The sequence below is a fragment of the Eptesicus fuscus genome, chromosome 6 (genome assembly GCF_027574615.1).
Source record: "Eptesicus fuscus isolate TK198812 chromosome 6, DD_ASM_mEF_20220401, whole genome shotgun sequence".
Lineage (NCBI taxonomy): Eukaryota > Metazoa > Chordata > Mammalia > Chiroptera > Vespertilionidae > Eptesicus > Eptesicus fuscus.
In genome coordinates this window covers 59,134,137-59,156,404 of record NC_072478.1, presented here as the reverse complement: position 1 = coordinate 59,156,404, position 22,268 = coordinate 59,134,137, and the positions used below count along the sequence as shown (strand labels likewise).

At 43.5% G+C, this 22,268-nt stretch overlaps 1 protein-coding gene across 1 annotated transcript in view; it reads right to left on the bottom strand.

Moving 5' to 3' along the window:
* Positions 1–22,268, bottom strand: part of MAML3 (mastermind like transcriptional coactivator 3) — a 392,298-nt gene that overhangs the window by 137,838 nt on the left and 232,192 nt on the right. The window contains exon 2 of the mRNA XM_008143683.3: positions 19,211–20,725. Within this exon, the coding sequence (XP_008141905.2) occupies positions 19,211–20,725 (1,515 nt within the window). The remainder of the gene's footprint in view (positions 1–19,210; positions 20,726–22,268) is intronic.

Below are 22,268 nucleotides of genomic sequence, written 5' to 3'. Positions count from 1 at the left end.
TCTCACATGCAACAGCTCCCATTTGCCTGACCAACCAAACACCATGTCATATCCCCAACTCCAACAAGAAGCACATAATATTCATTAAAAAAATAAACATCTATCTGGAAGATGGAGGTGGAGGGAGGTGCAGGGGGAGAGACATAGAAAAGTGTTAAGACTTGTTTTACCAGTTAGTACAATCTAGGAGAACAAAGGTGGGCTGGAGCCAGTGCCTTGGCAAGGGGAGAAACAATGAGACCGAAGTGGCTTTCCTGTTCCCATTTCACTCTGTCAACATGGAGGCAGAATTGCATAGTGTTTAAGAGCTCAGGTTTGGATGCAAACAGACTTCACCGTGTGACCCCGATAGGCTACTTAACTTTATACGCCCGAGTTTCAAGACCATGTGAAGACAAGATGAAGTGATTCATGCAGGTGTTTGGTGCACAAAGCAATCCATGGGTGGTCGCCACCACATGCACCTTCCTTTGAATCGATTTCTCAACCTGGGCACTAGTGACATTGTGACCTGGGTAATTCTTTGATGTGCGGGCTGTCCTGTGCATTGCAGAACGTTCAACAGCATCTCTGGTCTCTACTCACTGGATGCCAGTAGCAGCTCTCCCTGCCCAACCCCCTCCTCCCCACCCCCGTTGTGACAACCAAAAATGTCTCCAGATGTTGCCAAATGTGTACCTGGGGATGGGGGAACTGAATCATCCCTAGTTGAGAACCACTGCTTTGGATGAATCCAAGTTCTAGAAGATGAAGGGAACTCCATTCTCCGCCTTGACATATACAGTATTGTTAAGCCCCAGCTTTGGAAAATTCAAAGTCTTATTTAAAGAGCCTAGTAACAAATCACATAACCATCAGGGTCTCTGTTTCCTCACCTTGAGACCATTATTTCAAGGTCCCCTCTTATTCTGACCCTGAAAATTCTATTCCTCTCTCTTTCATTGTACCATGGGTTTAAAAATGATTTCTCCCTATGAAGAAACATGTATCACCCCCTATGATACATGTTCAACTGGAAAAATTAGGAAATACAGAGAAGCAAAAAAGAAAGGACAGAGGAAAGAATTATATTTAATCCCAGCAGTTAAAACTAACTGGGCTTAACATGACGATGAATGGGTTTTCAGATATTTTTCGAATACATACATGAGTGTATATACACAAATACACATGTACATGTACACTCACATGTGCAAGTATTTCATGTATGTCTGTCATTTCCCCCAGCCATTAATTCTAGCGATCACCAGACTGTGTGCTAGATGCTAGTTATTTTCCTCATGTACAGCTTCCCTGGAGAAGTGGTTCATCCACTCATGTTTTTTAATGGATGTGGATGAAGCGAAAACCCATAGCTTTAGTCCTTCGTTTTTCCAACAGAAGACATCGTTCATTGAATGTCCAACTGACAATTAAGGCAAATAGTGTTTAAACCATTCCCTCTGGTCTACTCCCCCTTTACCAAGAACTGGTGGCTATCCTCAGTTTTTTCAAGTGAGAGGCTTGGGAATCACATTTGACTCTCTTTTCCTTACATGTCCTATGGCCACTTCCTCTTTCTGTGGATCTATTTCCAGGGTCACATCAGTCAGGCACTAAGTACCTTGTTCCAGGCGTGCTGTGTCCTAGCAGCTCTCCAGCCCATCACTTTGATCAGACAGTACTCTCCTCTTTTCAGAAGCCTACAATGACTACCCACTGCTTCTTGTATCAAGGTTCCATCTTAACAACAGGCTCCTCGGGGCCTCCTGGCGGCCTTCAGGCTCCTCCCAAGGCCTCATCTTGTGCTCCTCCTCAGCTTGCACTTCTTATTCCTTATCAACTCTTCACAGCCCCACAGTCCCCCTGCCCTTTCTGAACCATAGTCCATTAAAAGTGAAGCAAACCAAAGCATAGAGCTGATGTCTTTTAAGGAAAAATAAAAAAGAAAACACCAAGTTACCCTTCTGTTTATACTTCAGTGACCAGTATAGCTAATTACTTATATTAATAGGATATATCTTTTTTTTTTTTTTTTTATAGATTAATGAATGCTTCCTTGATTTTGATTCCAAACACATTCGAGTCTTCACTAGATTGGTGAAACATGTTTATAATACTAGGAAGTCAAGATCAAGAAATGATTTTCATTAAATGAACTTGGACAACCTGTTATGCTATTGAATATAAGTAGGAATCTATGTGCTGTTATTATTTTAAAAATTTCTTTTTAAATTTAGCTTTTACCTGAGGATAAACTTCACAAGGGCAGGGACCATGCCTTTTACGTCTTTGTGATGCTCACAGTAACAGGAATATAGCTTCCTGTGCACTTGGTCCTCAATAAATGTTGCTAGGTGATTCATATTTGAAGAGGAAATGGAAAGAAAGGCCTGGAGGACTTAAAGGATTTGCGTGCGTGCATCTTGCTGGGAATAATACAAATGTGGAGAGAGATGACTAAGTGGACAGCATGGGGCACAGAGGGCTCTGGCCTCTGAAATATTCAATAATAGGAAGTCATAATGTGGCTGACGGTAGCGTCCAGGCTGTGAGATGGAAAACGGAAGAACTGGAAGATGGGGGGGTGGGGGGGGGTGGGGGAGGCGGGGAGGAGAACCCAGGTGCTGCTGAGCCCATGGCAGCCTCAAGCATGCAGTCCTGCTGGGGGAAATACTTCCATAGGAAAGACAGCACAGGGGACGAGGAGAAGGACAGGAACTGTGGTCTAGAAACACTAAATGCCATAACGTGCAAAGGGGAGGGAAGGGATTCTTAAAGCAGAGGTGGAAAATCGTGTAACTAATAAGGCTGGGTTTAGTGTAAACAAGACAATAGCTCAGATGCTCGGTCCTCTAAAATTTACTTTCTATTTTGAATGAAAGCCAAGGCTTCTTCACATTTGACCGCAGAATTCTACATTAATTCTCTGCCAGAAGGCATAGCTTTGATATCACGCTGGGGCTGCTGAGTAAAAGGAACGACATTTCTGGTGCGTTTGGAGTGTTATGTCCTCCTCCCTGCCCCTCCCCCACCCCCTGGGGGCACACCTCCCAATGCACATGTCCCCCAGAAGGGGTGGCTCATCTTTGCCAGCTCAGGCCTTGCCCTGCTAAGCTCCTCTGTGCCAGTGCCACTTGAGCACTTTAGGAAATGTCAATAGCCTTTCATGGTAACTATTGTGTCCACAAATAGGTCCACAAATTCTTGACACTCTCTTCAGAGAGTAGACCTGCTCCTCTTCCCCTAGAGCGTGACTGGACTTCATGTTTTGCTTCAAATGAATAAAATAATGAAAAAGCAAAGGTGTGTGACTTCAATACCATGTCCAAAAAGACACGGTGGTTTCCTTCTAGTTCTCTCTGGACTCATTCGGTCTGGGGAAGCCAGCTGCCACGTTATGAGAACACTCAAGCAGCCCCCTGGAGAGATCCACGTGGCAAGGAACTGGGGCCTCCAGTCAGCAGCCACGGTGGGAGCCCCTGGAATGCAGTCTCTGGCCCCAGTCTGGCCTTCAGATGATGCAACCTGACTGCCCAGCTGGCAACCTGACTGTAACCACATGGGAGACCCTGAGCCACAGCACCCAGCAAGCTGCTCCGGGACTGCTCAGAACCATGTGGGGCAATAAACGCTTGTTTTATTGGTATGTTTGGGGAGTGATTTGTTACCTAGCAATAGACAACGCATACAATAAATTTTCCAAAGGAACTCTTATTTATTTTGGAGTTAAGTTTTAAAAGTCTGACTAAAATGTCTGTTTTAATCTATTTATAAGTAATAATAGTTTTCATTATTTGGTGAATACTTGTTTACCTGTTTCTAATATAGAAAAAGGGAAGATGTTATAAGTGTTCAGTGGAATTAAATCCCAACTTCATTTTTAGCTTCTGATTAACAAAGACAAAGACAAATAATTTTCCTCATAATAATAAAGGCCTATAGGGGTCTAAGAGACCTCTGAAGTAAAACTTGAGGACATGGATAGATTTTTCCTGGAGGTGTTTGCCTCATTTAAGATCATTTAATGCAAATGAACAAAAAATGTGGCATTTTTATATTTTATATTAAAATATGACAAATGAGTGATTTTTACTTTAAATAGGGGTAAATGTAAGAGGAACAATCTGGTGATAGCTCAGGTGAAAGAAAACTCTATCATCATTTCAACATTAATATACTTTTACTAGAGGCCCAGTGCACGAAAATTCATGCACGGGGGTGTGTGTCCCTCAGCCCAGCCTGCACCCTCTCCAATCTGGGACCCCTCTCACAATCCAAGACTGCTGCTCCCAACTGCTCTCCTGCCTGCCTTCCTGATTGCCCCTAACCACTTCTGCCTGCCAGCCTGATCATCCCCTAACCACTCCCCTGCCAGCCTGATTGATGCCTAACTGCTCCCTGCCAGCCTGATTGCCCCTAACTGCCCTTCCCTGCTGGCCTGGTCACCCCCAACTGCCCTCCCCTTCAGGCCTGGTCCCCTCCAACTGCTCTCCTCTGCAGGCCTGCCCCCCCCCCCCAACTGCCCTTCCCTGCAGACTTGATCGCCTCCAACTGCCCTTCCCTTGCAGGCCTGGTCCCTCCCAACTGCCCTCCTCTGCTGGCCATCCTGTGGCAGCCATCTTGTGTCCACATGGGGGCAGCCATCTTTGTGTGTTGGAGTGACAGTCAATTTGCATATTACTCTTTTATTAGATAGGATAGAGGTCTGGTGCATGGGTGGGGGCTGGCTGGTTTGCCCTGAAGGGTGTCCCGGATCAGAGTGGGGGTTCCTTGGGGTGTGAGGAGGCCTTGGCGAGGGGCCTGTGGTGGTTTGCAGGCTGGCCACGCCCCCCGGTGACCCAAGCATAGGCTGGAAGCAGGTATCTGAGATTTATTTATCTTCTATAATTGAAACTTTGTAGCCTTGAGTGGAGGCCAGGGCAGGCCAGGGCAGGCAGGAAGCTTGGCTTCCTCCATCGCTGGGGCAACCCAAACCTCCTGCTTGCTCCAGCTCTGTGGCTGCAGCCATCTTGGTTGGGTTAATTTGCATACTTGCTCCTGATTGGCTAGTGGGTGTGGCTTGTGGGCGTAGCAGAGGTACCGTCAATTTGCATGTTTCTCTTTTATTAGATAGGATCATTTTGTTTGTGGTCCCTGTCCATGTAATTTCACATGTATATGATAATATATTCCTTCCAGAATCTCTGCATCTTTGTATGTATGTCCAAGATCTAGATATTTCATGTACATAATAAACGTCTGTTGAATGAATGAATGAATGAATGAATGAATACAGTTGGCTTCAGAGGAAAACTGAAACATAGTTATACTCACCTAGAGGATTAAAAAGGTGTGAATAGTATATGATATGATTAATATTTTAAATTTAAAAAATGTATATAGTACATACTGTGGGTCTGATACTGTGCTAAACGCTTTACATAAATTAGGACACAGACGTCATAATTAACCTGTTATTATCATCCCCATTTTCTAGATGAAAAACCTGAAGTTCTGAGAGGTTGTGTAAGCTTCCCAAGGCCCCGCAGGTAACGAAGCAGTGAAGCAGGATTTGAATGCCTGTCCTAGCTTCAGTCAGCTGCTGACCCCTGCACTCTGCCACCTCCCACCAGGGTGGGTCCCTAAGTGCTGTCACCCAGGCCGTCCCCAGGTTCACAGAGAGTGAAGTGAGGGAGAGCATCCTGCCAAAGCCGCGAGCGCTGTGCCCGCCAGTGTTTTGGGGCATCGTGTTTATTCACGCGTTTCTCTCTCTAGGCCACCGATTTAACACACTGCCAACTGTCCAATTATTAATATTCACATGGAGCTAAGTGGGTTCTTCTCTAGCTGCACACTTCCCCCCAACATAATTAATGAAGCTCATCAACACCCTAGAAAACAAGCCCAGAGCACCAGCCGCCCTCACTGACATGCTAATAGGGGGTCAGGGGCTCCCGACCTGCCACAGGATGAGTGTATGTCCCCACGGCTGCTCACATATGCTATACATCCCAGTAGGACATGCATGACTAAGGGCCACATCCTCCTCCTGAGAAACAGCCGCCTGACACACAAATGGCAGTGGGCCCCACGGAGCAGGTGGATTCTACCGGGCAGGGCACAAACCTGCTGTGTGCGGTCGTCCAGAGGGAAGGGCTCAGGGCCACTCTGAAGAGGGCCCCTGGCCGGGCGCAGGGCCCTGGGAAGTACTAATCTATTCTGTGCAGTTTAGGGTCATCTAGCTTTTGAAAGGTGACACTGAGAGCCAGCTGCTCTGAAACAGCCTCTGGTCCTGCCTATTGCCTTTCTGATCACAGAGCAGATTATTTTTGTTGCTGTAGACCTGCCCCGTGACGAGGGAGCCCTTGAAATGTGACTGGTCTGATTAATCTGTGCTGTCAGTGTAACAGACCCGCCAGATTTCAAAGACTTGGTTTGAAGAAAGAAGGTAAGAATATCTCATTAAACATTTTTATATTGATTCTATGTTGACACAATAGCATTTTAATATATTGGGTTAAGTACAAAATATATTAAAACTGATTTCACCTGTTTCTTTTTTTGCCCTTTGTTATGTGTCCAGTGGAAATTTAAAAATTCCATGGTCTGCTTGATATTTCTATTGGACGGTGCTGCTACACCTGTCCGGGCTCTGAGGGGGACGCAAAGGCCCTGCAATTTTCCAGGTCTTTTCTCTGGGCTATTCTGCCACGTGAATGAAAATTCTACTGACAGGTGATACTGAGACGAGCAGTATTCACCATGATAGCTGCTCGACAGGCAGACGTGAGCCACCTCACATCTCAGGACCTGCAGTCACCCTTCAGCTGGCCAGGTTCACACCGCAGTATCAGACTGGCCACAGCACGGAGAGGCCCATGTAACTCGGGTTCTTGTTGTACTGACCTGAGAAACTGATGCTCTGCTCTGTGTTTAGTGGCTTTTAGCGAACGGGCAGGTGTATCTCACCTATGGCTGTGCAGTTTGTGGCTAGCATGACAGTGTCCAGCAGAGGGTGCAAGGGGGGTTGCTGGCCCTCCTGGGGTGCCCATGAGGCAGCCACTCCCATCCATCTGCTCAGAGGAAATGTCTTTCCCGTAATCCTCACCAAGGCACCAAAGCCTAGTGGTGGCCTGAGATGGACAAGTCTCTACACCCAGAAATGACCTTTCTCCTTGCATCCCTGACGAACTTCAGCTTAGCACTGGAAGTGCTCCTGGGCTAGCAAGCCGATTAGAAGGTCCAATTGTATGAACTGGCTAGAGCCCAATGCAGGAAAAAAGCCTACACTGGCTTCCAAACATCTCAGATGCAAAAGTATTGAGAGAATGCAGCTATACTTATAAAACCTCTTCTAGGAAATCACAGTATTACTAAATGGGAATTACCAGTCTATATACTATTTGGGGTCAATATTTACTGCTTAGGAAATAAAAATGTATAGGTAACCTGCATGATTTCATGTATCATATTAACTAATAACAATGATGTATTAGAAATGTAACGTGAACAGTATTTTGAATCTTTTTAAAAAAAATACTTTTATTGATTTTTAGAGAGAGAGTAAGGTAGAGGGAGGAAGAGAAACATTGATGTGAGAGCAGAACATCAATCTGTTGCCTCCTGCACGCCCCCCCCCCCGCCCCCAGGCATGTGCCCTGACTGGAATCAAACTGGCAACCTTTTCAGGTACAAGATAATGCCCAACCAACTGAGCCACACCGGCTATGGCGATATTTTGATTCTTTATGTACTGGGTCCGATGCAAGCCATTTGGTGTCATAAAGAAGGTTAATTCCACAGAAACTTGCTCAGGAGCCAAGATATAATAGACTATCTTTGCAAAGTAAAAGAGCTCTCCCTCAACCCCAAAAGCTCTGCAACCTGTAGAAAACCACAGAATTGCTATGAATAGTTAATGAATGATGACATAGTATGTTTTAGAGCTTGTCACCCTGCTTCTCTCGTGTACTTGCACAAGAACATCTTTAGAGAGTGCTCTCTTCAAGTAACAGATAAGATGTGACCAAGTCGATCCTTATGATAGAAATAGAAAGCAAAGAAACACATGAAACCCTGTTACTACTCCAACTAATGAAAACAACCATGTTTATAATAATATGACTTTATTCAAAAATAAATACTTGTAAAAACAAAAAGCCCAACTATAAAACACGGGCGTAGCTATTTGTGGCTTTGTTTAATGCAAACTTAAAAAAATCCCTATGAGCTTGCTTCACATGTTTTGAGGAGTGTGCAAGAAGAATCTCAACGAATGGTAAATATGAGTCAGAAGAATCAGATAAATAATAATTTCTTTTAAACACAGATAAGAATTGAAATTTAGATTTCTGTATGACATGACCATCATCTTTCAAAAGCTATTATACCACCCTAATATTTCACCTTATGATCATAAACATTTTTTCATTGAAAAATTTTTGTGGATTAAAAGATGTCTTTTTAATTGTTTTCAGAGAGGAAGGGAGAGGGAGTGAGAACTAGAAACATCAATGATGAGAGAGAATCATTAATCAGCTGCCTCCTGCACACTCCACACTGGGGATCGAGCCCGTGACCCGGGCATGTGCCCTACCCAGGAATTGAACCGTGACCTCCTGGTTCATAGCTCGACACTCAACCTCTGAGCCACGCCAGCCAGTATGATCATAAACATTTGATTCCTTTCCCTTTCATCCTATCATATATTCAGTCATCAAGTTCTGTTATTTCTTTCCTCTAAATGCCACTGTACCCATTCCCTCTTAAATTTAAATGTCCCTTCCAGATAGACCCTTACTATCTGACACTTCAAATAGTAGAATGCCCCCCAACTGTTCTCTCAAATTTCACCTCACTGGTCTCACCTGGAACCCTTCCCTGCAGCCTGGCTATCCTCTGCATGGTCCACTTTAGGAACAACCCTTTGCCTGCACGAGAATGCCTTTCCACCCACCCTCCACCCATCTAACTCGCCCTTGTGCTTGGTCTACCTCAAAGCTTATCTCCCCCTGGAAGGCTGCTCTTGTCTATTCAAGGCTCTGCCGACCTCGCCTTCTCTCTGCTCATGGTCCTTAGCGCAGACGTAACCATTTGCTGCTTTGTATGGACTTCATGTGCAGGCCTCTGCATTACCCCGATTACGCTGCACATTGCTAGCCCCTGTAGAAAGTATTATTATGGTACCCATTCTTAGTCCATAATATTTAGATTTTAAGAGTTAATATACATGGGGAGGATATCCTTGGCCAAGTTTCACAATTTTCTGCACTTGTGACAGGCTAGTAGGCTCCTGTCAAGAAAAATAGAGCCAGACCACCCTCTTACATGCGGATGCACTGGAAATCCATTGGGGGCATTTGGGCAGCAGCCTAGGGTGCAGGGATGACATTGGATGCAAGGGAATCTATGACTCAAGAAGTAAAATGAAATCAGGAATTTGGGCGAGGCAACACCTCCTCAACGCCCAGAGGCATCTGGGAAAGGTGCCTGGATGCTATCCTTGACGGAAAGTGTCAGAACACAGAACACCAAGCTGTGGCCCTACCGATGTGCCTGCGAGCAGTCTTGCCCTGAGGAGGCTGTCCCAAAGATGCCCTAAGGAAGCCTTGTGCTTCCCTTAATGTGCATGCTTTCTATTCCAGGCAGTCTCTCTTCCTATAGATCTGAGGAGAGAAGCTCGGCACTCACAAGGCTGTGCCCTCAGTAGGTACGGATACAGAGCAATGAATAACCAATCCTCTCTTGGAGACAAAGGCAAATCCCCCTTTACTGTGGTAGGAGAGGATGGACTGCTTTGTCCTATTGAGAAAACCAACGGGAGTGATTCTATGGTTTACAAAACATAGCTAGGATCCTCACCCCTATGTTCATTGCAGTGTTATTTACAATAGCCAAGATATAGAAGCAACACAAAAGTGCCCATCGATAGATGATTGGATTAAAACATGTGGTACATCTATACCATGGAATACTACTCAGCCATAAAAAAGAATAAAATCTTACCTTTTGCATCAGTCTGGGTGAACCTAGAGATTATTATGTTCAGTGAAATAAATCAGACTGAGAAAGACAAATACCGTATGATTTCACTTATATGTGGAATCTAATGAACAAAACAAACAAATAAATACAGATTCATAGATACAGCGAACAGACTGACAGTGACAGAGGGGAGGAGGGTTGCGGGGGCCGGGTGGAAAAGGTGAAGGGATTAAGCAGTGCAAATTGGTAGTTACTGAATAGTCACAGAGATGGAGATTACAGCATAGGGAACACAGTCAATCATATCGTGTGGGGCCAGGTGGGTACTTGAAGCAATGGGGGGACTACTTGGTAAAATACATGATTTTCCAACCACTTTGCTGTAATATCTGAAACTAATACAGAATAATAGTGAATGTCAACTGTAATCAAAAAATAAAAAAATAAATTAAAAAAATTTTACTCTGACCTAATAAAAAAAGAAATTCATTAAACCAAGTAACCACAATTTCCCATCTTACTTGAAATAATTCAAGTCTTAGACCTCACAGAATTTATAGTTCCACACACAATCACTGCCATATTTAAGCAGCTGTAAATATTGAGTATTGAAATAAATACAGGTTGCTTTAATTAAAATGTCAGTTACAGTGGTGGTGAACTGCTTGTTAAAATGCATATTCCCAGGCCCCGCTCCAGACCTGCTGATTCTGAACCTTCGGCAATAGAATCTGATTACCTGCATCTTAAACAATTTCCCCAGGTGATTCCTAGGCCCGCAAGTTTCAGAAACACTGTTTGATGGGTTGTAAGCTCTCTCTTGGTGCACAAAACCTTTAAAGAGTATTCTCATAGGGGGCTAATTAAAACCTCTTTCTTCCCCAATGCTGTTATAAAATGAATTCCTTTCCCAGAACGTTTCCTTTTTCGCTGTTTACACTTAGCCTCATAATTCTATGACTCTGACAGGATCTTCAAAATATGCCAGGATGTGTGCGGAAATGACCGTTATACTGACCAATAGAACATTTCACTTGTTATCTGCATTTTTGTAGCGGTTCTGCCCACTGCTCTCCCCTCAGCTGGGTGGCCCTGGGTTCAGGCCGCGATGAGTGTTCTGTCAATATTTTACTTTGCATCTGAGTTGCCAGATACTATTGGCTTAGTCAGGGTCAGGGAACCTAAATTGTTTTTATAGTCCTTGAAGTAAGTCAATATTTTCAAGATTCTAAAAACTACTCAGTGGTTATAACTACAAGACCTTATTCTGACACCGCATGCTGATCATGTTGACACTGCTATCCTTTAGAGCACGTGTTTGGCACATGTAAATTTTATGTTAAGACAGCACTTTACGTTTTATGAAGCCAGCTCTAACACAGGCCAACAGGTTAGAAGCAATAGTGTGAAATTTACTGTAAAACATAAATTTCATTATTAGATAATATTTGATATTCGGATAGATGGCGAAAGTCACCGAAAGGGCCTCTAGTGGACTGAACACCCACCTTAACCTTAGCTTTCTTCAATGCCCCGGTACAACGACAATAAAGGAATAAAAACAATACAAATATTCAAGGACAAAGAGGATGGAGATAGAAATAGCAATCGAGAGATGTCAACCAAATTTTAGAAGATGAAAATCAGGTGGCTGAGTGGCAAATGACTTGGAGGCTCAGAGAAAGCTGACTCTGATCCTGCGGTAAGGGAAGGCCCAAATAAAACAAGACGGCTCAAGCTGAGGAATGCTCTAGCATCTCAGGACCCAGAAGCACCTCCGGAGGCCAGGTGGGGGTGGGCTGCACACTAAAGGAGGGCTGGCTGCCGAAACCAGTTTGGCTCAGTGGCTAGAGCGTCGGCCTGTGGACTGAAAGGTCCCAGGTTCGATTCCGGTCAAGGGCATGTACCTTGGTTGCGGGCACATTCCCGGTAGGGGGTGTGCAGGAGGCAGCTGGTCGATGTTTCTCTCTCATCGATGTTTCTACCTCTCTATCCTTCTCCCTTCCTCTCTGTAAGAAATCAATAAAATATACTTAAAAATAAATAAAAATAAAAAAATAAAGGAGGGCTGGCTAAAGTCCTCTTTAATTAAGAGGTGGACCAGACACCTCCCAGACTGGAAGAAGGAAGGTGTATGACTCTCTGGAGAGACTAAGCCACAAAGCTCTGGAATCCTGCATCCCAGCCCTAGCTGAGGTGGGCAAGGAGCCATGCAAACACAGGGAGATTAAGTGAAAGTCTACATTGCCTTTATTTGGTGAGACATCCTTCACTAACACCATCACCTACTAACTCCATTCCTCTGCTAAGCTCCAGAAAGCCAGCCTGCAGATTTACAACTCTCAGTAATGAGATGGACGGAGTCTTTTCTGTTTGGTCTTTGGGGAAAAAGTCTACAGACAGTGATCCAGTGAGATGGCTGGGTTCTAGCCCAACCCCCCTAGAGCAAAGCCAACAGTTGACAGGCCTTGTGGAAGGACAGAGAGCAACTACTTAGCTTTATTTTGCCTCCCTCTTAAAATAAACTAAACAGCCCAGCTGGTATGGCTCAGTGGTTGAGCATTAATCCATGCACCAAGAGTTCAATGGTTAGATTCCCAGTCACACAGCACATGCCTGGGATTCTTTAGAGCACGTGTTTGGCACATGTAAATTTTATGTTAAGACAGCACTTTAGTAGGGGGAGTGTAGGAGGCAGCTCATCGATGTTTCTCTCTCATCCATGTTTCTATCTCTTTCTCCTTCTCCCCTCCTCCTCTCTCTCTAAAAATCAATAAAAACATGTTTAAAAAAAAATAAAATAAAATAAACAGACATTTGAGAAAAGTTTCTAACATGAAAGAAAAAATAAAATAAAATGAGCATATGAAAAAGGTGCTTGGGAGAAACAGGTAATGGGGGACACAAGAAAACTTAATCTAAAAATGATCATTAATATCCTTAGATCAAAAGGGCTACATCAGAGAACAAGAAAGAGGCTATGGAAATTTTAAGTGTGATAAATAAAATGAAATGTTTAGTTTTAGAGATGGAGGATAAGGCTGATAAATAAAATGAAATGTTTAGTTTTAGAGATGGAGGATAAGGCTGATAAATGAAATGTTTAGTTTTAGAGATGAAGAAAGAAAGGATAAAAATATAGAAAGATGAAAATTAGAGAACAATCGGGAGGTCCAATACATGATAAATAAAAGTTCCAGAAAGTTAATAAAGAGAAAGGGAAAAGAAGAAATGATTAAAACAAGAGAACATATCCCAAATCTTAAGGATACATGTTTCCAAGTTTTTTGGTAAAAATTCATAGAACCAGACAGAGTGAGTGAAGAAATAGATCATCATGACTTTCAGGGATAGAGAGAAGATCTAAAAAGCTCCCAGAGTGAAAAAACAGGTCACACCCATAGAATGGGGGAATCCGAATGTCACTGGGTATTATGAAAGCCACAGGACCATGAAGAAAGGCATTTAAGCAGCAGAACAAGAGAACTACAGGAGAGAAGAGTGGAGCAAGAGGGTGTAAGCCTTCAGGACAGACACTGAAGGAGAGGGGGAGGGAAAGAGAGAGAAAGAGATTGAGGGAGAAGAGAGAAAGGGAGAGGGAGGGAGAAAGAGATTGAGGTGGGGAAGAGAGAGAGAAGGGGGAGAGATTTAGAAAGAAAGAGAGAGAAAAGTGACGGGGGAGAGGGAAGGAGAGAGAAAAAAGAAAAGAAAATGCAATAAAAATAGATGATCTGATGTGTTTAATCCCATTGAAAGTTTTACAGAGTCAGAAAAGTTTGAGGATAGATTGAGGGTAAGTGCAGAAACAACACCAATTTTTTAAAAAAGAGGCAGTTATTAATTCCAGGGAAAACAAAAAGTCTTACAAGAAAGTAAATACAATCATAACATGCTACACAGCTAAACTGTGAGGCACTATTCAAACATCAGTCATGTAGATATGAAATACTTTAAAAATCCTGATTTGTAATATATCTAGCTATACTGAGAGTATGGGGCAAAGAAAAAAAGAGATTCGGTGTGTGGAGGGGGTTGTGTTTGTGAGGAGGTAGTGTAAGTGAGCTGAAGCTTCATCTTTTATAGAATCAAATAACTGACATATTGAGAAACAGCAGTCCATGGAGTAAATGAGAGAAAACGACTTAATGAATTGAAGTGGTCACCTTGGGAAGCAGAAATAAGGAAGTCACATTGGGAAGCTCCTCCTCCTCATTACAAGCCTTCTGGCCCTATTTGACTTTCTGAGCTTTGTCATATATTATTTGGATAAAATAATCACACACACACATGCGCGTGCGCGAAACGAAAGAAAGGACTCCAAGTTGTTAAAGTTAAGGAAAATGTATCTTCAAAGGGATTCCTATGATGGCTGTTAAAATTGGAGCTCTGTTTTTTTTGGGAGATTTTATGGTTAAAAATTTTACAATGAGACACCTCACATGGTGCCCAACAAATTTTGGTAAAATTAAATGGAAAAGTAAAAACATTCTATAAAACATGAGAACACATGTACTCATTCTGATATACACAGCCATATACCACAAACAGCATGCAAAGTATTAATAAAGTAGCATAGTCATCCTATTCTCTAGTCTAGGCGTCCTCAAACTATGGCCCGCGGGCCACATGCGGGTGTTTTTACCGTTTTGTTTTTTTACTGCAAAATAAGATATGTGCAGTGAGCATAGGAATTTGTTCATAGTTTTTTTTAAACTATAGTCCGGCCCTCCAACGGTCTGAGGGACAGTGAACTGGCTCCCTGTTTAAAAAGTTTGAGTCTAGTCCTATTATTGCAACTACTAAAAATGAACATCACACCTTGGAAATGATTCACTTTCCACCGTTCCGTGTAAAAGGTACCCCTGGGCTCTGGGTGCGTGTAACTTGCTTGACCCCCTCCTTTCAGAGTTGGTCCACTGTTTCTGTTTGTCAGACACAGAGACCAAGTTTGCCTTTCCTGCAATCTCACTGTTGTTCCACTGGCTCAAGATAACCACCTGCTATCAAAGGATCCCTTTCAGACTTGCCTTTCCAGTTCTTCTGTTTGATCTCAAAAGCAGCTCTGTGTTATTTGTGCTAATGCTCTCTCCACTGGAGCTGAGACTCCACTGCAAACATACTTTTGTTCCGAACATTGATAATGACCATGTTTAATGATTTATTAAACATCCTAATGTTTAAGATGCAGTGTCAAGTACTGTGTGTGTGTGTGTGAGAGAGAGAGAGAGAGAGAGAGAGAGAGAGAGAGAGAGAGAGAGAGAGATATCTCGAGAAACAAAAAAAAATAACAGATAGACATGGCCAAAGTAAGTTCTGGTTATTTCATCACAGAATCACATATTTAAAAAATTAGAGAGTAGCCCAGAAAGTACAATACGAGAAAAAGGGAAAGGATAAATGATCAAAGAATTAATACGAGAACATAATCCAGAGAAGAATTGAAAGTTCATAATGGTGGCAGTTTCACTGATACTTTCATTGTCGCTATCTTAGCTGAGATTTTATAAGAATTCAGAGCAGATGACAGGAGTGAGAAGAGAAGGTGGAGAGAAAAAAAGAAGAGGAGAGTGTGAGGAGAAGGGTTTTGGAACTATCTGCTAAAGCAGGGGTCCATAACTAATACTATATGTAAATGAGTAAAAAATAATGGCCCCAGCCGAAACCGGTTTGGCTCAGTGGATAGAGCGTCGGCCTTCGGACTCAAGGGTCCCAGGTTCGATTCCGGTCAAGGGCATGTACCTTGGTTGCAGGCACATCCCCAGTAGGGGGTGTGCAAGAGGCAGCTGATCGATGTTTCTCTCTCATCGATGTTTCTAACTCTCTATCCCTCTCTCTTCCTCTCTGTAAAAAATCAATAAAATATATTTAAAAAAAAATAATGGCCCCATCTCACTCCAACTGGCAAATTGAAAAAAATAAGAATGTTTTAAAAAATAATTAGCATAGTATAAACTTCTTTAAAATAGGGGATTTTCCTTCCTTAAAAACTATCTTTCCTGATGGTAGAATTAATATACAGGTATGACAGAAAACTTGGTAAATTATGGAGGGAAACCAGTAATCACTCATAATTTTACCAACCAAATATACCATTCTTACTATTTTAGTTATTCAGTATTTTTTTATATGTATTAAAAACACAGTCTGGATTGTAATATACAAGCTGTCATATGATCGATCTGCTTACTTCACTCTTCCTATGAGCATTTCCACATGATAATAACTCAATAACATGGTTTTCATGTCCATTATTTTTCCAAAATTCTTATTTTGGTTGCAATTTTCTACTATTGTAATTAACACCCTGCACATAATCTTTGTACATAAATCTTTGCTCAATTCTCTAATTATAAGGAATACTAGATGAATTCTGAGAAGTGAAATTTCTTGATAAAACATACTCAAAATTTTGAAAAAAAGTTCATCTTGGATGCTTTCTAGGTTTGGTTCCCTCTTTTTTGAAATATCTAGGAACTGCGTGAATTTCTGTTCATTTCTGAGAGGAACTGCATTTTCTGCAATTGTCCCAAGTAAGTAAACATCTATATAAGATAATTATGTTGAAATCAATGTTCTAGTATTAGTGGCTTTGGTGCTCAAGTCATTCATTAAATCTAAGTGTTGCTCATGGTCCTTGTGGCCAACAAAGAATAAAGTGAATTTTCACTAGCAACAGCAGAAAACAAATTTGAACTACACCTACGTATAATTACATTTTATGTCTTGCTTGTAATTCGTGCATGTCTTTGTGCCATGTACTCTCATAGAGTGCAAATGAATGATTCTGAGAGCTATGTAAATACTGCTCCACAATCAGATAAAAGCATGAAATAACTAGTATGTTTGCAGAAGGATATTCACATGTTTATATGTGTATTTTGAAGCTTGTTTCAAACAGTGGTGAGTTAATATTTCATTAAAAAGCATGCTTTTGCTTGATGGCTCTGTATGAGGTTAAGAAGTGATTATTCTAACGAGGCCTCAAGAACGCAGATTCTGTCTATCCTGAAAGTACCTCGTGAGATGTAAGGACCAGAGGACAAGCCCATAGATTTAGTCCAGGAAACCATCACCTTCATTTCTTCACCTGACTGAGCTCTTTCCAAACATGAGCTCTGTAGCTTAAGGCCTCAGTTACTCATAGTGAGGCAAGCGTAAGGACCTGAAATAAGCACCTTTAAAATTCATGTCCCAGCAAAGAAAAGAACTTCATCCCAAGTTAGCAAATTTCAAAAGATATTCAGTTGGTGGGGGGGAGGAGGGGTGGTGAGGATGGGCTCACACTGCACCCACATGTCTGCAGAGCCTGGGAATTAGAATTAATCATCTTTGGTCTGGCTCGGAGGAGATATTTTACTGTAGCTGACATATGTAGAAGCGCAATTTACATTAAGATGAAGACGAGACCATTCTGACAGCTTGCGATCTCATAAACCTCGGATGCGCCAGGCTTCAACAAACATCCCTATGTACTGCCTACATTTTTGCCTGCTTCAGAACTTAATACTGAAGTGTATGAAATGTTACACCTTTCCAATGGTGTGTGTGTGTGTGTGTGTGTGTGTGTGTGTGTGTGTGTATTAATAAAACCAAAATAATACATAAAAGTTCACATATCATTGATGTTTTCCTACCTGCGACTGATTGCAGTTGACGTAAACCAAGCTACATTTTTATTTCTCCAGACAGAATTTCTTTTTTCTTTTTTTTTTTTTTTATTTTTTAAATATATTTTTTATTGATTTTTTACAGAGAGGAAGGGAGAGGGATAGAAAGCTAGAAACATCGATGAGAGAGAAACATCGACCAGCTGCCTCCTGCACACCCCCTACCGGGGATGTGCCCGCAACCAATGTACATGCCCTTGACCGGAATCGAACCTGGGACCCTTCAGTCCGCAGGCCGACGCTCTATCCACCGAGCCAAACCGGTTTTGGCCAGACAGAATTTCTTTAGAGCCGGCTGGCATGTGCAGACAAGAAACCACTGTGAAGTTTTGGGATTGGAAGGCTGTGAAGGACAGGAACCAAGCCACAGAGCTCAGGCCTGTCTCTGCAGGCCGGCACCACTGCCAGCTCTGTGGCCTCTGTCAAGCTTAGGGCGGTTGGGTGGATAGGAGGCGGGAGGGGGGTCACACCAGGAGATAGAAGATGCAAGCAGTTGCCTAGTGATGCAAGATCTGCCTGCATTACTTCTGATGCATCCAACTGTGGATACACATCCGAGCACTAGTTAGAACCTGCATGCACACGAGGGCCCTTAAAGCAAAGACTTTTCTGCAAAACCTCCAACTGCAATGCAAATGTCGGCATCCTGCGAGGACTAGGGCACAAAACAGCAGTAGCCAGGACAGTGGCGGCTCAGAAATTCACCCGTGTATGGAGAAGGGCAGTAGAACAATGCACTTCCCCACTCTCCTCTCCTTCTAGGTAGAGGAAGTGATACATTGAAGGAGCTTTGCCGGTTGCCACAGTGGTCAGGATGAGGAGGTGAATGCTTATCAATGAGCATTCACTCCCCATTGGCTGACACTCATTTTTTCCATGGATCTATTCCCTGCTGTCCAAACCAGGAAGCCGGGAAGTGGGAGAGAGGAGAGCTTATTTGGATACTAAGGTACAGTCACCATCAAATTTCCCTGAATTAGAGCTGAATAAACTGGAGAGGTTTGACTGCACTCCCACGTCACGAGCTTAAAGCAGCTTCTAATTGCCTTAGTTCAGCGACAAATCCTACAAAAATCTATCCTGCAGTTCACTCTGAAAATACAGAAAACTCTCCCAGAATTGAACATCAAGAACCCAAATGTCCAGGATTCATAACTCCGAAAGCTAGGCAAAGGCTGTTGAGGGCTTCATCCAACTGTTGTAGAGACCCCCACAGGCTCTGGCCTTCTCACTGGGCTGCGTGTAGGACTGAACGACCCGGGAGATAAGGAGACCAGCTCTGGCCCTGGGACCGCGACAGCACTGCCTCCCCCAGAGTGAGGACCTTATGTAATTTTTCATTTCTTATCTGCTGCTGGGAATGAAAGAAGTTTGATTCCCCGGCATTCAAATACAGGCAAGTTAATCGGGCTAACCTTTTCCATCTCTCAGAGAAAAGGAAGGAAAAAACCCCCAAACCCAAACCTGACAACCCCATGAGGATGTGTAGGAAGCATTTCCGCAGGCAATTAAACCCTCCTGATGCCAAAGCATCACACGTGGACAGTCGGAAATGTACCACGGGCACGGCGCAAGGTGGGCGTCGCTTTCACACCTACCTGACCGTGGGATGGCAGTGCAGCGTACGCCAGGGGCTGGTTCATCACTCCTTTCTGCTTCATGAGAAGCATGCGTTTCTGGTCCTCACTCAGGTGCGCCCTGGGAGCCTGGAGCTGCGGCTGCTGCTGCTGCTGTGGCGGCTGCTGCTGGATGTAGGGCATCAGGGGGCTTTTGTTGGGATTGGCCATGGGCGGCGTCATTCTCTGACTCAAGTCCGCATTGAAATGGGTCAGAGGCTTAGTGTTGCCGTAAGAGAGAAGGTTGTGCTGTTTGTTTAAGGAGTTGGTACCCAAGTTATTTGGCTGCTGATTGATCATGTTCATGTGATTCTGCGGGAGGTAGTTATTCATTGTCGTCTTCTGCAGGTTGTTTGCCATGGGAGGCACTATGGGGTTTTGGTTGTTAAAGGCTTGGGGGTACATCATGGGGCTATTTGGTTTTTCTGCAGTGAAAGCTGCGCCGTATGGACTGGATGGAGGCCCTAACGGGGACCAGCTGGAAGTCTGGTTTGGGTGCTGCTGCTGCTGCTGCTGCATGAGCTTGGCCCTCTGCTGTTGCTGCGCTGCCATCTGTTTGAGCTGCTCCGCTGGAGACATGTCGGAGCTGGGCACAGCCCCTGGCCCTGACCCCGAGCCAGTTACCGACACTGCTGCCGGATTGAGGAGATAACCATTGCCAGGCCGAGGTGGAGCTTGGCCCGGGGTGTGGGCTGGGTTTGGAGTTGGCGGGGACTGGACCGCACAGTTTGCTGGAGAGCTGGCGGGGTTCGGAGCTGCAGGAGTGTTGGCAACAGAAGGTAAACTGGTGGCTGTGGAGACGTTGGAAAAGGGAGGACCAGAAGAAGAAGGCCTTGTCTGGGGAGATCCCATGGAGATATGTGTAAAAGGAGAGTGAGAGGGGTCGCTCTTCACACTCACACTTTCCTGGGAGAGAGGGGTCTCCGTCGCTGGCTGCGAGAATTCGGGCTCCTTCTTCTCTTCAAAGTCTTCATTGAACAGGTCCTGTATGTCATCTTCAGGAACCGTGTTGGCCAGCTCATCAATTAATTCTTGCCACTCCTGGTCATTCAGGTTAATATCTGAGAACAGCTTGTTCTGATTTGAAAGAGATGTTTCTGATGTGTCTATGCAAGTAGGGTCGTCTAGAGGTTCTTGTTTGAGGTCCTTGTTCTGCAAGATGGTGAAGCTATCTTCCAGGTCACTACAACCATTAACAGGCTGAAGTTTAATCTCTGGGAGTCTACCATTCTTACTTAGGTCTTCTAGGAGTCCAGGAGTGTGAGTCCCGCTGTTTTGCAAGGGCAAAGAAGGCTTCAGGTCAAGTTGGTGCAGAGGAGAAGCTGAAGGCAGTGGCATGTTGTTGGGCAAACTGTTGATGGCTTCCATCCCTGGGGGAATGTCCTTTCGTATTCGCTTGCTGGTTGGAGAAAAACTCCCATCGCAAGCACCATTCTGCTGGTCTCCATTAAGTGGTGATCGGGCTCCTTCCAACTTCCTTTTCACAGTCTCTTGGAGCTGGAAAAGAGATAGGGAAGAGAAAGACTAAATCTCCAGCTCATAGTTTACTCTTTCAGCGTGCTGAAATATATTGCTGTCCACTAACTTCTAAGAAGCAGAGCTCACAAAGCAAAGAGACAGAAAACAAACTAAAGATTGGAGAGTGAGAAAGAATCATCTATTACTATTTTCAACTGAATGCTAAACATGAGACTTGGACCAAAGTGTTAACATCTTCCTACTTGAGGAAGATGTTAACACTTAACTTAAATTCGTGTCACCTCTTCATTGAGAACATTAAGGAATTAAATCAACAATATTTTTAAAGAACAATAAAAGTCCTCAAAGAATAGAAAAGTTAACACATTTACTAACTAGCGTAGAAATGAAGATGAACGGTTAACACAACCCCAAACTTCCTTTGAGTTCTTATTTTACAAGACCTCCCAGCACCTTGTGATACAGTAGCCCCCGCTGCCCAAGGGCATGCCTCCGTTGGTTTCCATGCTCTCACGCTTTCTTGGATTTCCTCCTGTCTCACCACCTGCTCCTCTTCGGCTTCCTATGTATTATTCTTTCTTTCCTTTAAATGATGGAATTCTTCATTGTTCGATCTTAAGCTTTTCCCCCCCTACCCATTCTACACCCTAGACTAGATGATTTCACCCATCACAACCGCTTCCACTAACTTCTCTAGGCTGGTGACCTCATAACAACATATTCAGTCCTCCCTTCTCTGCTGAGCTCCACTAACTCCAATGCTTTCTTACCAGATGTTTCTTGGGCATCTAAAACTCAACACTGAGCTGATTATCTTTTACTACTCAAACCTGGTCCTCACCCATGTTCCTATCTCAGTACTACCCAGTTACCCAAATCAGAAACTTGAGCATTCTTCTTGAAACACCTCATATCACCAATCACCAAGTCCTATGGATTCTGCATACAAACTATCACTCTAATATACTGACTCACTTCCAACCTCACTGCTACTATCCTTGGCCAGGATACCATTATCTCTTGCTAGACCAGTTTTCAACCTTCCTAATGCCACAATCCTTTAATGCAGTTCCTCATGTTGTGGTGACCCCCAACCATAGAATTATTTTCGTTGCTACTTCATAACTGTAATTTTGCTACTGTTATGAATCGTAATGTAAATATCTGTGTTTTCCGATGGTCTTAGGCTACCCTGCTAGCGGTTCTCAACCTGAGAACCGCTGCTGTAGAGCCTAAGACCATCGCTGCTGTAGAGCCTAAGACCATCGGAAAACACAGGTATTTACATTACAATTCATTAACAGTAGCAAAATTACAGTTATGAAGTAGCAACGAAAATAATTCTATGGTTGGGGGTCACCACAACATGAGGAACTGTATTAAAGGGTCGCGGCATTAGAAAGGTTGAGAAGCACTGTGCTAGACTGTTGCAACAGTCTCCTAACTGATCTGCGTGTCTTGGCTTCGTTCATCCATCCATTTACTCTTTCATCTATTCTTTTATGCATTGCTTTGCTTTCTATCAATTTATTCACTACACTGCCACATCTTTCAAAACAAA